The 12106-nt window shown below is 44.2% G+C and overlaps 1 protein-coding gene across 2 annotated transcripts in view; it reads right to left on the bottom strand.

The window, feature by feature from the left end:
- Nucleotides 1–11368, bottom strand: part of LOC112246559 (sodium/potassium-transporting ATPase subunit alpha-3-like) — a 24334-nt gene extending 12966 nt beyond the window's left edge. For both annotated transcript variants that reach the window (XM_042312852.1, XM_042312859.1), the window contains exons 1-2: nucleotides 11118–11368; nucleotides 10890–10983 (exon numbers count right to left, since the gene is read on the bottom strand). In XM_042312852.1, the coding sequence (XP_042168786.1) occupies nucleotides 10890–10895 (6 nt within the window). In that variant the 5' untranslated portion in view covers nucleotides 10896–10983; nucleotides 11118–11368. The remainder of the gene's footprint in view (nucleotides 1–10889; nucleotides 10984–11117) is intronic.
- Between the last annotated feature and the right edge of the window lie 738 nt (nucleotides 11369–12106).

The following is a 12106-nucleotide window of genomic DNA, read 5'->3' as shown; positions in this document are numbered from 1 at the left end:
TGAACACGTAGCTCAATCTTTCTCATCCATTCTGACTATATGGTCACTTTTATTTGTTCTAGCATCATCATCAAGTGACTATACGGTGTCGCATTCAAGGAAACACAGGGGAGCCCCCTGGTGGCTATTGTCAAGATGACATGCTCTAACAAGCTTGGTCTACTGCCTGGGTTTGACTGGGTTTCAACTGTGTTACTGCTTGGTTGGAACAAAAGCCTGCACCTACACTGGCCTTCTTTGGGTATGGTTGACACCTACCTGTTCATTTATTCTGAATAATAAAGGGCAATTACGCATTCAAGTCAAGTTTTTATTTTTGCCCTGGTCCATCGCAAACCAAATAAATAGCCTATACCGAGCTAAACACACATGACCTAATCTCCCACGCCCTGATAAACACACTTGACTGACGAAGTACAATGCCATGAATGGGTGAGTAAACCTGCCACTGAAAGTCCCAGTGCTTAACGCGAGTTCAGTTGAGAAATTTCAGATGCCTAGAATCTTCCACGTGTAAAAGAGACCAGTCTTAGTGGTTCATTGTGGTCAGAAAAGTTTGAGGAGGATTTATAGTGAACACTGCAGGTCTCGACTCTGTCCCTGATTTACAGTAGTAATACTGGAACACACTAGAGTGAGTCTCCCTTGAACACAAACTAACCTTGAAGAGATTGCTTCAAACAGTCGACCCGAACACAACTCCCCACAAACAACACACAAGTTGACTACAAAGTGCACAAAATCAACCTTCCCACACACACAAACACACACACGTGCGCATGTGGATGTCGTCAACCGAGAATGTGAGTGAGCTCTCGCTGCAACAAGACCAGACAGGCATAGAGAGCCGAATGCAGAACAAAGGAGAGACTGATAGAAGACTACTGCTACTCATGCCCTTTGAGATTGGCCTGCCTCTGTGTGTGTGTGTGTGTGTGTGTGTGTGTGTGTGTGTGTGTACTTCAATATAACATGCACATTAAATACTCTAGTTGGCTTCGAGATAAGCATCTTTAACCAAACAGTGTAGGGTAGATATTATAGATAAGCTAACAGGTCTGGGTTAGGCACACATGGTGTGGAGTTTCTAGCTAGGCAAGTTTTTCAATGGCTAACACAGAGTGGGCCATTGAAATGCACTTAGAGTACATTGTTAGGTCTGACAGCACACCTGCTCATCACGCACCCACGCACGCACGCACACACGCGCACACGCGCACACACACACACACACACACACACACACACAGTTTAATGCTAATACAAACACTGGAAGAGTGGAGACAGGTGAAACAGGCATTACAAGAGAGGGATGGACAGAGAGAGATGAATGGAAAAAAGAGAAAGACAGTGATGGGGCAGATGGAAAGAGACAGCAGTGGGAGGTGAGAGAGAGGGAGAGAGAGAGAGAGACAGCAGTGGGAGGTGAGAGAGAGGGAGAGAAGAGCTCTTCTCTCTCACACCACTAATTAGATATTGACCACTATTCTTTGTCTGTTGACTCAGGCTGTGTATATCAGTGAGTGACAGCGTGACTGGGATCCCACTCTAACAGATTGTTCTATAACACTGTAAAACAAACAACCCCACCTGCAGGGTCGCGACCTTACAACCTGCGACCCAGAAAGTGGATGTTGGCCCTTTACCGTGTGTGTGTGTGGTGGGGGTGTTAACATGTGTGTAGGCATGTGTGTGTGGGCTAATGCCACTCAATCTTTCATGACACGTAAGGAACAACCCAAGCTTCTCCTTTCACCCACAACCCTCAAGCTGTGTGGCAAGATTTCTTCATTGTGGTTACGAGGTCACGACTATCGCCTAGGTTACAAGCAACAACATTTAGAGAGCGTCATTTTGTTCCTCATTGTTCAATACAACATGTCATCTATCTGTCTATCTGTAGGCCTGACTGCCGGTCTGTTTCTACCATTTGTTGTTGGGCGAAATGTAATTCAATGATGTTGTTTCAGAGAAGAAACAGAGACTGCAGGCTGAAATTACAACCACTAGCTCTCACACAGACGGACAGAGAAAGACAGACGGACCTACTGACAGACACAGACACAGACTGGAGGAACTGGTGTCGGTGACTTAACAACCAGACAGATGCTACAGTATATATTACAGCATCTCCTCCACACATTCTAATCTTTTCAAGTAGAAGACAGACTGCCCGGAACAAGGAAGACAGGCACATTCACTTTGGAGCAGATTACTAAAGCTACTAGCGTGCTAATCTACCAGAGGATAGTAGAACATCATTGGGTGTGTGTACACTATGTTTGAAAAGAAACGAGCAAGAGTTCATCACATTCTATCGATGTCATGCTGCTGTGGTTTGTCTGGTTCTAATGTTCTGTTCTGGTTTTGTCCCGTTTTTCCCGGAGCTAAGCGCCTGGTTAGGAGGTCACATTACCATGGAGGTTGGCATGGTGACCGAGGCTTAGTGGTGGGCGGTGGCCTAGTACTGTAGGATCCCCCTGATCTGATCGCTCAGTTATAATTGATGCCTCGGTAACTGGACATTTGAGGAGATAGCCAACACGTCTGTGTGTGTGTGTGTGTGTATCTTTATAAAAAAAGAACGAGATACCTTCTTATATGCGCAAGCTATAAGCCTGCCAACAGCTAGGCAGAGGTGAGTCATTGTCGAGGTGGCTACAGTCTGTCTATGCAGTGAGAACACGCACTGCGGCAGACAGAGAGAGCGAGAGAGTGAGGGGGGGGGGGGCAGATAGTAATAGGAACAGAGAAGGGAAAAATAGAAGACTAGGAGGAGATATTAAAACAGACAATGTCCTATATGTAATGTTTTCTCAGTTATTAATCAGACTCATTCGTTCTGAAGTGAAGTGAACACGGGGCATGTTTCATATGTTGAACACTTCCACACTGCAGTGAACCACAGTAGCCAATACCCTCCATCAGGAGCATGCCAGTCTGTCAGTCTGTCTGTCTAGGGCACACAGGCTTGGGCATGCCCCCTAACGGTGATGGACCTGCTTGGGCATGAGGCGTGGCATCCCAGCCTCTCCTGGTATGCATGAGAGGTGAGGGGTTTCACAAGAGGCGGGAAGAAGTTGCATTGTTTGGGTTTCCGTTTTAGGGAACCTACGAAAGGGGAAATAGTAACTATTGCAGGAAAACAGTTTGATTGTGTGTGAAGCTTGAATTGACTAAGATGGTAGATAGATTTCTCCACACTACACACTTCCTGAAAGAAGTTATATAAACCTCATTACCTTGAGTGGTTCCCAAATGACACCCTATTCCCTATGTAGTGCAATACTTTAGACCCATACTTTTCCTAATGTAGTGCACTACTTTTGATTGTGCACTATGTATGGAATAGGGTGCCATTGGAGACAAATCCTCACAAACTGTGCCCTATGTGTGGTGAATAACAACACTTTATAAGTGACAGTATCTGGCTGTATCATGGCTGTGCAACATCCTTCTCCCAATATAGTTTGATTATCTCTTGTAAGCCTATCAGGCCAGCCATGACCCACATGACACTACTAGTTGATAGGCTGATGTGAAGGGATCCTAGCCAATGGGGAAGGTGTGGGGGCGGAGGGTAGTGATGGTGACAGTTATATGTCCATTCAGTCCTGCTGTGAATAAACTGAGTAAATGTATTTATTGGTTTCTTTTTGTTTTGATAGGAGATGCAAATGCAATGAATTAAATGTGATTTGTTGATGTAAAAATCTGCATGTACAGGTTGTGTTATTAGATTTGGGATGGGATGGGGTCACAACAAATTCTTGGGGGGAAAAAAATGTGATCCCCAGAAATTCTGGCGGGACAAAATGTGATCCCCCCCACTGAAAAAGCTGGAATACCACTGCTTTAGGCCTTTATGTGAACTATATACTATATGGGAGTGTGTACAACATTGTTGTGGATAAACTGCATTGTTGGTTAAGGGCTTGTAAAGTAAGCATTTCACTGTAAGGTCTACAACTGTTGTATTCGGCGCATGTGACAAATACAATTTGATTTGATAGGGACATCTGGTTCCAACAGCCCTAGGGGTATAGGGCTAGGTAGCCACAGGGGGCATGGCCTAGGGGTAGGGGGGCTGGGCTGGGTCGGTGGTTGGGCCTGGAGGCTCATGCTAGTAGGATTAACTAGACTGATTGCTCTTGTCTTGATTAGCCCACTGTATTGTACACCATGTACAGTAACTCTCCCTGGCTAACTTCCAGGACAGACTTTCTTCTCCATATTAAAGAGTGATAATGAAACGGGGGAAATCGGTGCATTAAGAACTATAGGAAAATCAAATCAAATGTTATTGGTCACATGCACATATTTAGCAGATGTTATTGCGGGTGTAGTGAAATGCTTGTGTTCCTAGCTACGACAGTGCAGTAGTATCTAACAATTCACAACGACACACAAATCTAAAAGTAAAAGAATGGAATTAGATTGAGCAATGTCGGAGTGGCATTGACTAGAATACAGTAGAATACAATACAGTATATACATATGAGATGAGTAAAGCAGTATGTAAACATTATTTCAACATTTTTAAAGTGACTAATGTTCCGTTATTAGTGGCCAGTGATTCCAAGTCTATGTATATAGGGCAGCAGCCTCTAAGGTGCATATCTAAAAATGGTTTCATATCAAGACACGTCTTGGTTGTAAAATACTTGGTGTTGCTTTTTGGCACAATGACAGTTAATTTAATTTCTAGATGCCCAACTTCTTCTCAAATGGTGATTTTCTTAATTTAATAAATATATAAACAGTGGTGGAAAATGTACCCAGTTGGAATCTAGTGAAGTAAAAGCAAAAGTTGTCAAAAATATAAACGCAACATGTAAAGTGATCCCAGAAATGTTCCATACGCACAAAAAAAACATATTTCTCAAAAATGTTGTGCACAAATTTGTTTACGTCCCTGTTAGTGAGCATTTCTCATTTGCCAAGATCCCTTCCACCTGACAGCAGTGGCATTTCAAGAAGCTGATTAAACGGCATGATCATTACACAGGTGCACCTTGTGACCACTCTAAAATGTGCAGTTTTGCCACACAACACAATGCCACAGATGTCTCAAGTTTTGAGGGAGTGTGCAATTGGCATGCTGACTGCAGGAATGTCCACCAGAGCTGTTGCCAGAGAATGTATGTTTATTTCTCTACCAACGTCATTTTAGAAAATTTGGCATTAAAAATGTGGCATTACCTCCAACCGGCCTCACAACCGCAGACAATGTGTAACCCCGCCAGCCCAGGACCTCCACATCAGGCTTCTTCACCTGCGGGATCGTCTGAGACCAGACCAGCTAGACAGCTGATGATACTGAAGTGTATCTGTCTATACAAAAGCCCTTCTGTAAGGAAAAACGTATTCTGATTGACTGGGCCTGGCTCACTAGGGGGAGGGCTGGCTCCCAAGTGGGTGGGCGTATCCCCTCCTAGTCTCACCAATGGCTGCGCTCCTGCCAGTCATGTGAAATCCATAGATTACGGCCTAATTTATTTATTTCACTTGACTGATTTCCTTATATGAACTGTAACTCAGTAAAATGGTTGAAATTGTTGCATGTTGCGTTTATATTTTTGTTCAGTAGAGTAAAGTACAGATACCTCAAAAAACAACTTAAGTAGAACTTCAAAGTATTTTTACTTCATTCATACTACTTTATTTTTACATTTTTACTTTACACCACTGTATATAAATAAAGTTATATTAAATTCAATTAAATTGTTTTGATGTTCAGAGGTATGGAATTCCAGCCAGACCCTGAGGTCATGACCTCTGCTTATAGCAGAAATTATACACTGAGTATCTATGTGCATGTGAACACACACACACACACACCAAATGTCCTGTATCCTAATTTAGCTCTCTCTGACAAATCATTTGTGTTCCCTTCTAAAAAGAAAACAGCAAAACCAAAACAAAATCCCATCTTATGGCATTACCCCACCTGTCCTCCCCTACCCTCATCCCTTCATCCTTCCCCCATGCCCATCTGTCCATCCCCTGATCTGTTCATCCTGGCAGGCAGCTGTGCTCCAATTTAGAGTCTGCATGTGTCCTTGTCTCTCAGTGTGTATACCATTCACCCATTGTGAGTGTATTGTCAGAGTTTTCTTTAGGAAAAAGTGGCGCACTTGAATGGCGAATGGGAAGCGCGCTTCAATTACCAGTTGAGAAATAAAAATAGTAGTTATTTTTAATCGTGGCCATCAAAACTGTTTTTAACATGCAATTGCATTTAGAAATGTTATAAAAGCACACGTTTCACTCCAGAAACAACGAATGAGCTGTTTGAGAATCTGTAACAGCAGCTCTCGCACTGTCGGACAGATTTTTTTGCTCATAGGCTCTGTATCTGTATGTTGTGCGCTTGAGATAAACGACTAACGAAAATATGCGCTGCAATTTAATTCCATGAAATTATGCAAATGAACCTGTAGACCAGTAAGCATGACTGGTCAAATGCATTTACATCGACTGGTATTTCCATCGATGAAAAGACTAAAAAGCATTATCGGCCAAAAGTCGGCTAACGGATACCCTGGTGTACATGTGCATGGATGTGAGTGTGAGTGTGAGTGTGTGAGTGTGAGTGTGAGTGTGAGTGTGAGTGTGAGTGTGAGTGTGTGTGTGTGTGTGAGTGTGAGTGTGAGTGTGTGTGTGTGTGTGTGTGTGTGTGTGTGTGTGTGTGTGTGTGTGTGTGTGTGTGTGTGTGTGTGTGTGCTCCTCAGTGAGAATAGCATTGTCTAGATTGGTATCGTAAATCTTGAGTGTTTAGTGGCCTTTGTAGGGACAACTGTAGATTCTCTCTTTCTCCTATGAGGGGTTTCCTGAGGATATTCTGTGTTTAATGCAGATGATTTAGGTGACAGAGAACACATAGCAGCTCCTGCTCTGTGTACTGTCTTGTCTTCTGACCTCTGAAGTATTGTGTTGCCTGTGACACGGTCTGTGAAAGGAAATGTCATTTGGGCAGAATTGAGATAAATAAATACATTTAAGCATTTCTGTATATTTTCAAATGAGACAAATTCAATTGACGTAGTTGATAATGAAAGGGGAAGAAAACATACACACACACACACACACACACACACACAAACACACACACACACACAAACAAGCTTGGGAGGACACTGAATTAGTAATGACTGTGTTGGCAGGGAACCCAACTCCCCTCTGTCTCTCACTCTGCAAACCCCCACTTAACATTTCCCGAACATTGCAGCAATGCTAACTAACCAGGCTGCCCTATCTTGCATTACAATCGATCAAATGTTTATGTTATTTGATTAACTCATGACCTTAGTAAGGAACTCAGTCTGCTTTGAAGGGTAAGTCCCCAAATAAGTCCCCAAAAAGTCCCCAAATACTTACACAATACCCTATTACCCTACCGTATCACCCTACCCTTAAAGTAGGTCCTTCTAGCTATGCTAGAAGACTAACATTCAAACCATGTCCTTCCAAATGACTCTTTAAGGACAGAACCCTCATGAATATCCCACTAGTATATTGATCATTGACTATTAGTAGGATGCCCAGGACGGCTCGGTCGACATACAATGCACTGCGCAAACCCTCCAGACTCAGCAGCAGGACACGAATGACTGCAGATGCAGTGAGGAGGGGAGTGAGCTAGCTACTCTGCACCAAACACTGGGTTGGGCCACAGCTACATCTACACTCTTACAAAAAAAAGGTGCAATCTAGAAACTAAAGGGGTTATTTGGCTGTCCCCATAGGAGAATCCTTTGAAGAACCCTTTTTGATTCCAGGTAGAATCCTTTTGGGTTCCATGTAGTACCCTTTCCACAAAGAGGTAGGTAGAACAAAACAGTTCTAACTGAAACCAAAAATGGTTCTATTTGGAAACAAAAAGGGTTCTCCTATGGGGACAGTCGAATAACCCTATTGGGACCATTTTGTCTTAGAGTGTACCTTGTCCCATCATGACCAAGCAAGCCTTACCTAAATACCTACACCCTTACCCTTTCCTATACCCGTCCTTGTACACCTGGCCAGTTAAGGAGATCGCCAAGCGTACAGCTCTCTTCCACTGCAATGATTTATCTCCACACCACCTACACCAATATGCCCGTCCTTTATACTGTATATCACTTCCCTTTCTCCCTTTCAATGAGAGAGATGATGGGGGATATCAAGGAGTGCTCCCTTATGCTCCTCAGTCCCTGTCCAGTGAGTTCTCCCTGATATCCCCCACCACCTCTCTGTATCCCATAGGGACGAATACCTATACCTCCCCCTGTCCTGTCATCCCATCTGCCTCCTGTCTCTGTGGTAACCCATCCCCAAGAGCAGAGGCAAGCAGGGGAAACAGGAGCCATGGCAATGTGAGCTCAGGTCATTATCCCACAACAGGATACAGCCCTCCCTCTCTCTCTCTCTACACTTGCAGATCAGTCACAACTCATCTCATCCCCCTCCCTCCTTCGCCCTGCACCCACCCTCCCTCTGTCCTCCCACTCCTTTTCGCTATGGCTCATGTGTCTGAAGGTGAAATGTGTGCAGCAATCTTCACTTGCTCTCCTCTCCCATTTCTCTTTCTCACTCACTCTCTCTCCACCCCCCCCCTCTCTCTCAGCATCATTAGGTTACCCCATCACTGACTGTACCAGAGCAACTATACACACATTCGCCACATCAGCAACCTCAATTGCTCACAATTGGTGTGACAAATGAAAAAGGCTGTCTGTCTGTCTGCCTGTCTTCAGTACCGCTGACACTTCGCCTCAGTGTTTGCTTGCTTCCTTACATCCCTTGCTAAAACATCCCTTTCTGCGTGACTCCCCGAGTCCGCCAATCACAGCTTTTTAAAGGGAATTTCCACTCAAAAGGCACCGCCCCCATTTTGACGCGGCAGCCTGCGGCCTTGGGGGCAGGCAGTTGGCAGTGCCACGGCACAGCGCGGCAAGCGCCAGATCGACTTCGCAGAATGTCTTGTATGTTGTCAAATAATCATAGGGGTGAGATGGATTAAGGTAAAGAACATATGCCTTCCAATTATTTGAAAATGTAATTATTATCAGAGGTCACACACATATTATATTTTGGGCGCCGGATGAAGACCCCCACCCCCTGTCTCATTTACACATAGGCTACACGGGCTGATCTAACTTTACCACGGAAGTGGTTCGTGCGTAAGCACTTTTTGCACTCCATCCCATTTGACGCAGTGCCTGTTGCTACGGATGATTCTCGCATCCTCATGAATAGCCTATCACCAACGACTGCTTCATTTCTCTCAGCTCCACAGCAGACTTCGACCGGGAGAAATGCCTCCAAGGCCCACCCAGGTCATAGATGGAGATAGCTGATATCATTCGTGCCTGCTCTGTCGGTGTCTCTTCAATCATGTTCGGTAACCGTGGGCGATCCAGCTTCATCAGCCACTGGGATGGTGTGGCATCATGTCATCAAATTCAGTCAACACCCAGAACCGAGTCGGGGATTAAATCTTAAACTCTCATATACGCAAGATAAATGATGAGGCAGAAATTGCGCAACAGTCCACAACGATAGTCGCAGCATCACCTCGAAATGTTCCTACAGAACTATTCATAGTCAAATTATTATTGGCTTTACAAAACAGTGAACATGTTGGTGTTATTATGGTGTTATTTCAATCGATACTTTTATTGAGACGTGATATTTTCCAAAATATCATCCAGCGCCGGGCCGCAGCCCCCATTTGACGCAGTGAGGGAGTCAGAACTTCGTGTGCATTCTATTCACTTACAAATCCAGTCCCAAATGTATCATCACCCAGCATTCACGGGACATCTTTTTAATATATGGTGTGTATTCACTGTCAACGATTATCGCGTCCCTGTTGTCACAAATTAAAGGGGAAAAAAGTTGGTGAAGCGCTTATTCCCGGTAACCGCATTATGACGCATGGGCCACCGAGGCTTCAGTGCGCTCAGGCATCGCATACCATACCGACATACGCAATGTCCTCAGTAGCCGGGTAAACTAGGATAGGGTTTCCTATGTTACACTAGCTGTCTATCGTCAAATGTTGCGTAGAAGTAGTTACCTGCACTATCGCAGATTTAAAGAAGTAGACAATTGGGTCGCGATGATGCGAGGATAATTTACATGGGCTATAGGGGGAGGGGATACTGTAATCATGCGCCCATTCGAATACACAGCCACACATTCTAAAATCATCAAATACAGGCTAATAATAACGGCAGGTGAATAACAGAACATTGTGTCTCATTGAAATCCCTCAGTGACATGCCAAGTGAAGCCTATACGCAGTGGTCTCTCTCGCTCGCTCTCTCTCTCGCTCTCTCTCTCTCTCTCTCTCTCTCTCTCTCTCACGAGAGCAGGCTGTCAGAATAAACCGATTACCATGGCAAGGTTATAGACAAAGTGTCACGATATGCCTAATATAGCCCATCGCCTATATTAATGCATATGGCAAACCCCTGAATGAGACCATTCAATCATTTTTTTTTATCACTAACTTGTTCGTTCCATAGTGTATGAGAAACAAAGGAAACAGCCGCAAATTACAGTAAATGACATTCAATTATTCCATCAGTAGATTCTGACCAATTCATTGTCAATTTGAAACCTTACAACTGCAGTAGACATTACAGAGAGCTGTTTTGTGCCTGCTCTAGCCTACTTGTCACATCAATTTGTCGCAGTCTATGAGACCGTAGACTATATAGCCTAAAAAAAATCCGCATTGGAGTCAATGTCACTCAAATATTTCCAGAGGAGAAAAAACATGACACTGCAGTATGGTGCCCTTCCCCGTCAGCATCTGGGGTTTTAAACAGTTTTCAAGGCATTTGATAACTTTCATGCATCAATAAGGCAGTTGTAAAGTTGGTAGACGCCGGGCTTACCCCCATGTTGGCGCAGTCAGGCTTCTCTCCTCAGGTGATGCAAAGCTTGAGAGGTGTCAGCCCCTCAGGTGGAATTATATCAAAATGGTATTGCCTTTTAAAAACGTAAGAAAGATTTGTATTCAGTTATTCAGGTAAAAACGAAAGAAAGCGACAAAGACGTCAGTCAAGCAAATTTCTATAAAATAAATTGGTTAATTGATTAAATAAACAGATTGTGTCTCTAACCTCCAAAAGGTTACAGTATTTCCCCCTCCACCTAAACGTCTTTCAAATGAAATGTTGCGGTCTCAAGCAGAGCATCACGCGAGGATGCGGGTCCTTCTCTTGCGCTCTGATAGTTGCAGTAAAAGACCGGTGAAACTAAGAAGCCGCACTGCTCTGGTTTTTAGGATTTGATCTCCCTCCGCGGCTCTGTTGGCTGCCGCAGTACTTCCTTCTCTACACACTACCACTCCGCCTATGAAGAAGCGCCGGTGGGTGTGAGTGATCGCAGCGCCCCATTCTAGCAAAGCTGATAAACCATGGACCTCGTAAACCCGCCCAATGACCACTGAATTGGCCAATAGGAATTCTGAGCAACTATCTGATGACAGGCAATCTAGCCAATCGTCACAAGTATGTAATACTGGCCAACAGAAGGCCTAATCTGCCCCTCCTTCTTTACTGCAGAATTCCAAGGCCGTTGGCCATCAGCATCCTGAGCCCCTAGGCCGAAATGTTGTCTAAATGGACATACAAGGTTAGATACTATTGTCGTGCTTGTCTTGTATTCATGTAGCTTATCTATGTTTTATAAATTGATGGCATTGTGTGCTGTATTGCATGTGATAATCACCGCTGTCTTTCTGGTCCTGTAGGTCACTGCACTTCAATGCCTCCCCTCGGCCTGCAATTACATAGCAGACGATGGAGAGAATAGGCTACACTGATAGAAGATAATAGACCTAGGTCCTATAATTAAGATGTCACAAAGGGCTTATACAGAAATCAAGCCTAAAACCCCAAAGAGCAAGCGATGCCGATGTAGATGCACAGTGGCTAGAAAAAAACTCCAGAGAAAGGCAGGAGCCTAGGAAGAAACCTAGAGAGAAACCAGGCCAGTCCTCTTCTGGCTGTGCCGGGTAGTATAGAATCGAATAGATTTCAGAATAATATTTCCGATATCAGACAGTAAGTATGGATAGGCTGTGACTGGTCTCACACCCATCGCTCAG

The sequence above is a fragment of the Oncorhynchus tshawytscha genome, linkage group LG03 (assembly GCF_018296145.1).
Source record: "Oncorhynchus tshawytscha isolate Ot180627B linkage group LG03, Otsh_v2.0, whole genome shotgun sequence".
NCBI lineage: Eukaryota > Metazoa > Chordata > Actinopteri > Salmoniformes > Salmonidae > Oncorhynchus > Oncorhynchus tshawytscha.
Note: the sequence above shows the minus strand (reverse complement) of the source record. Positions and strands in the feature narration are given on the sequence as shown.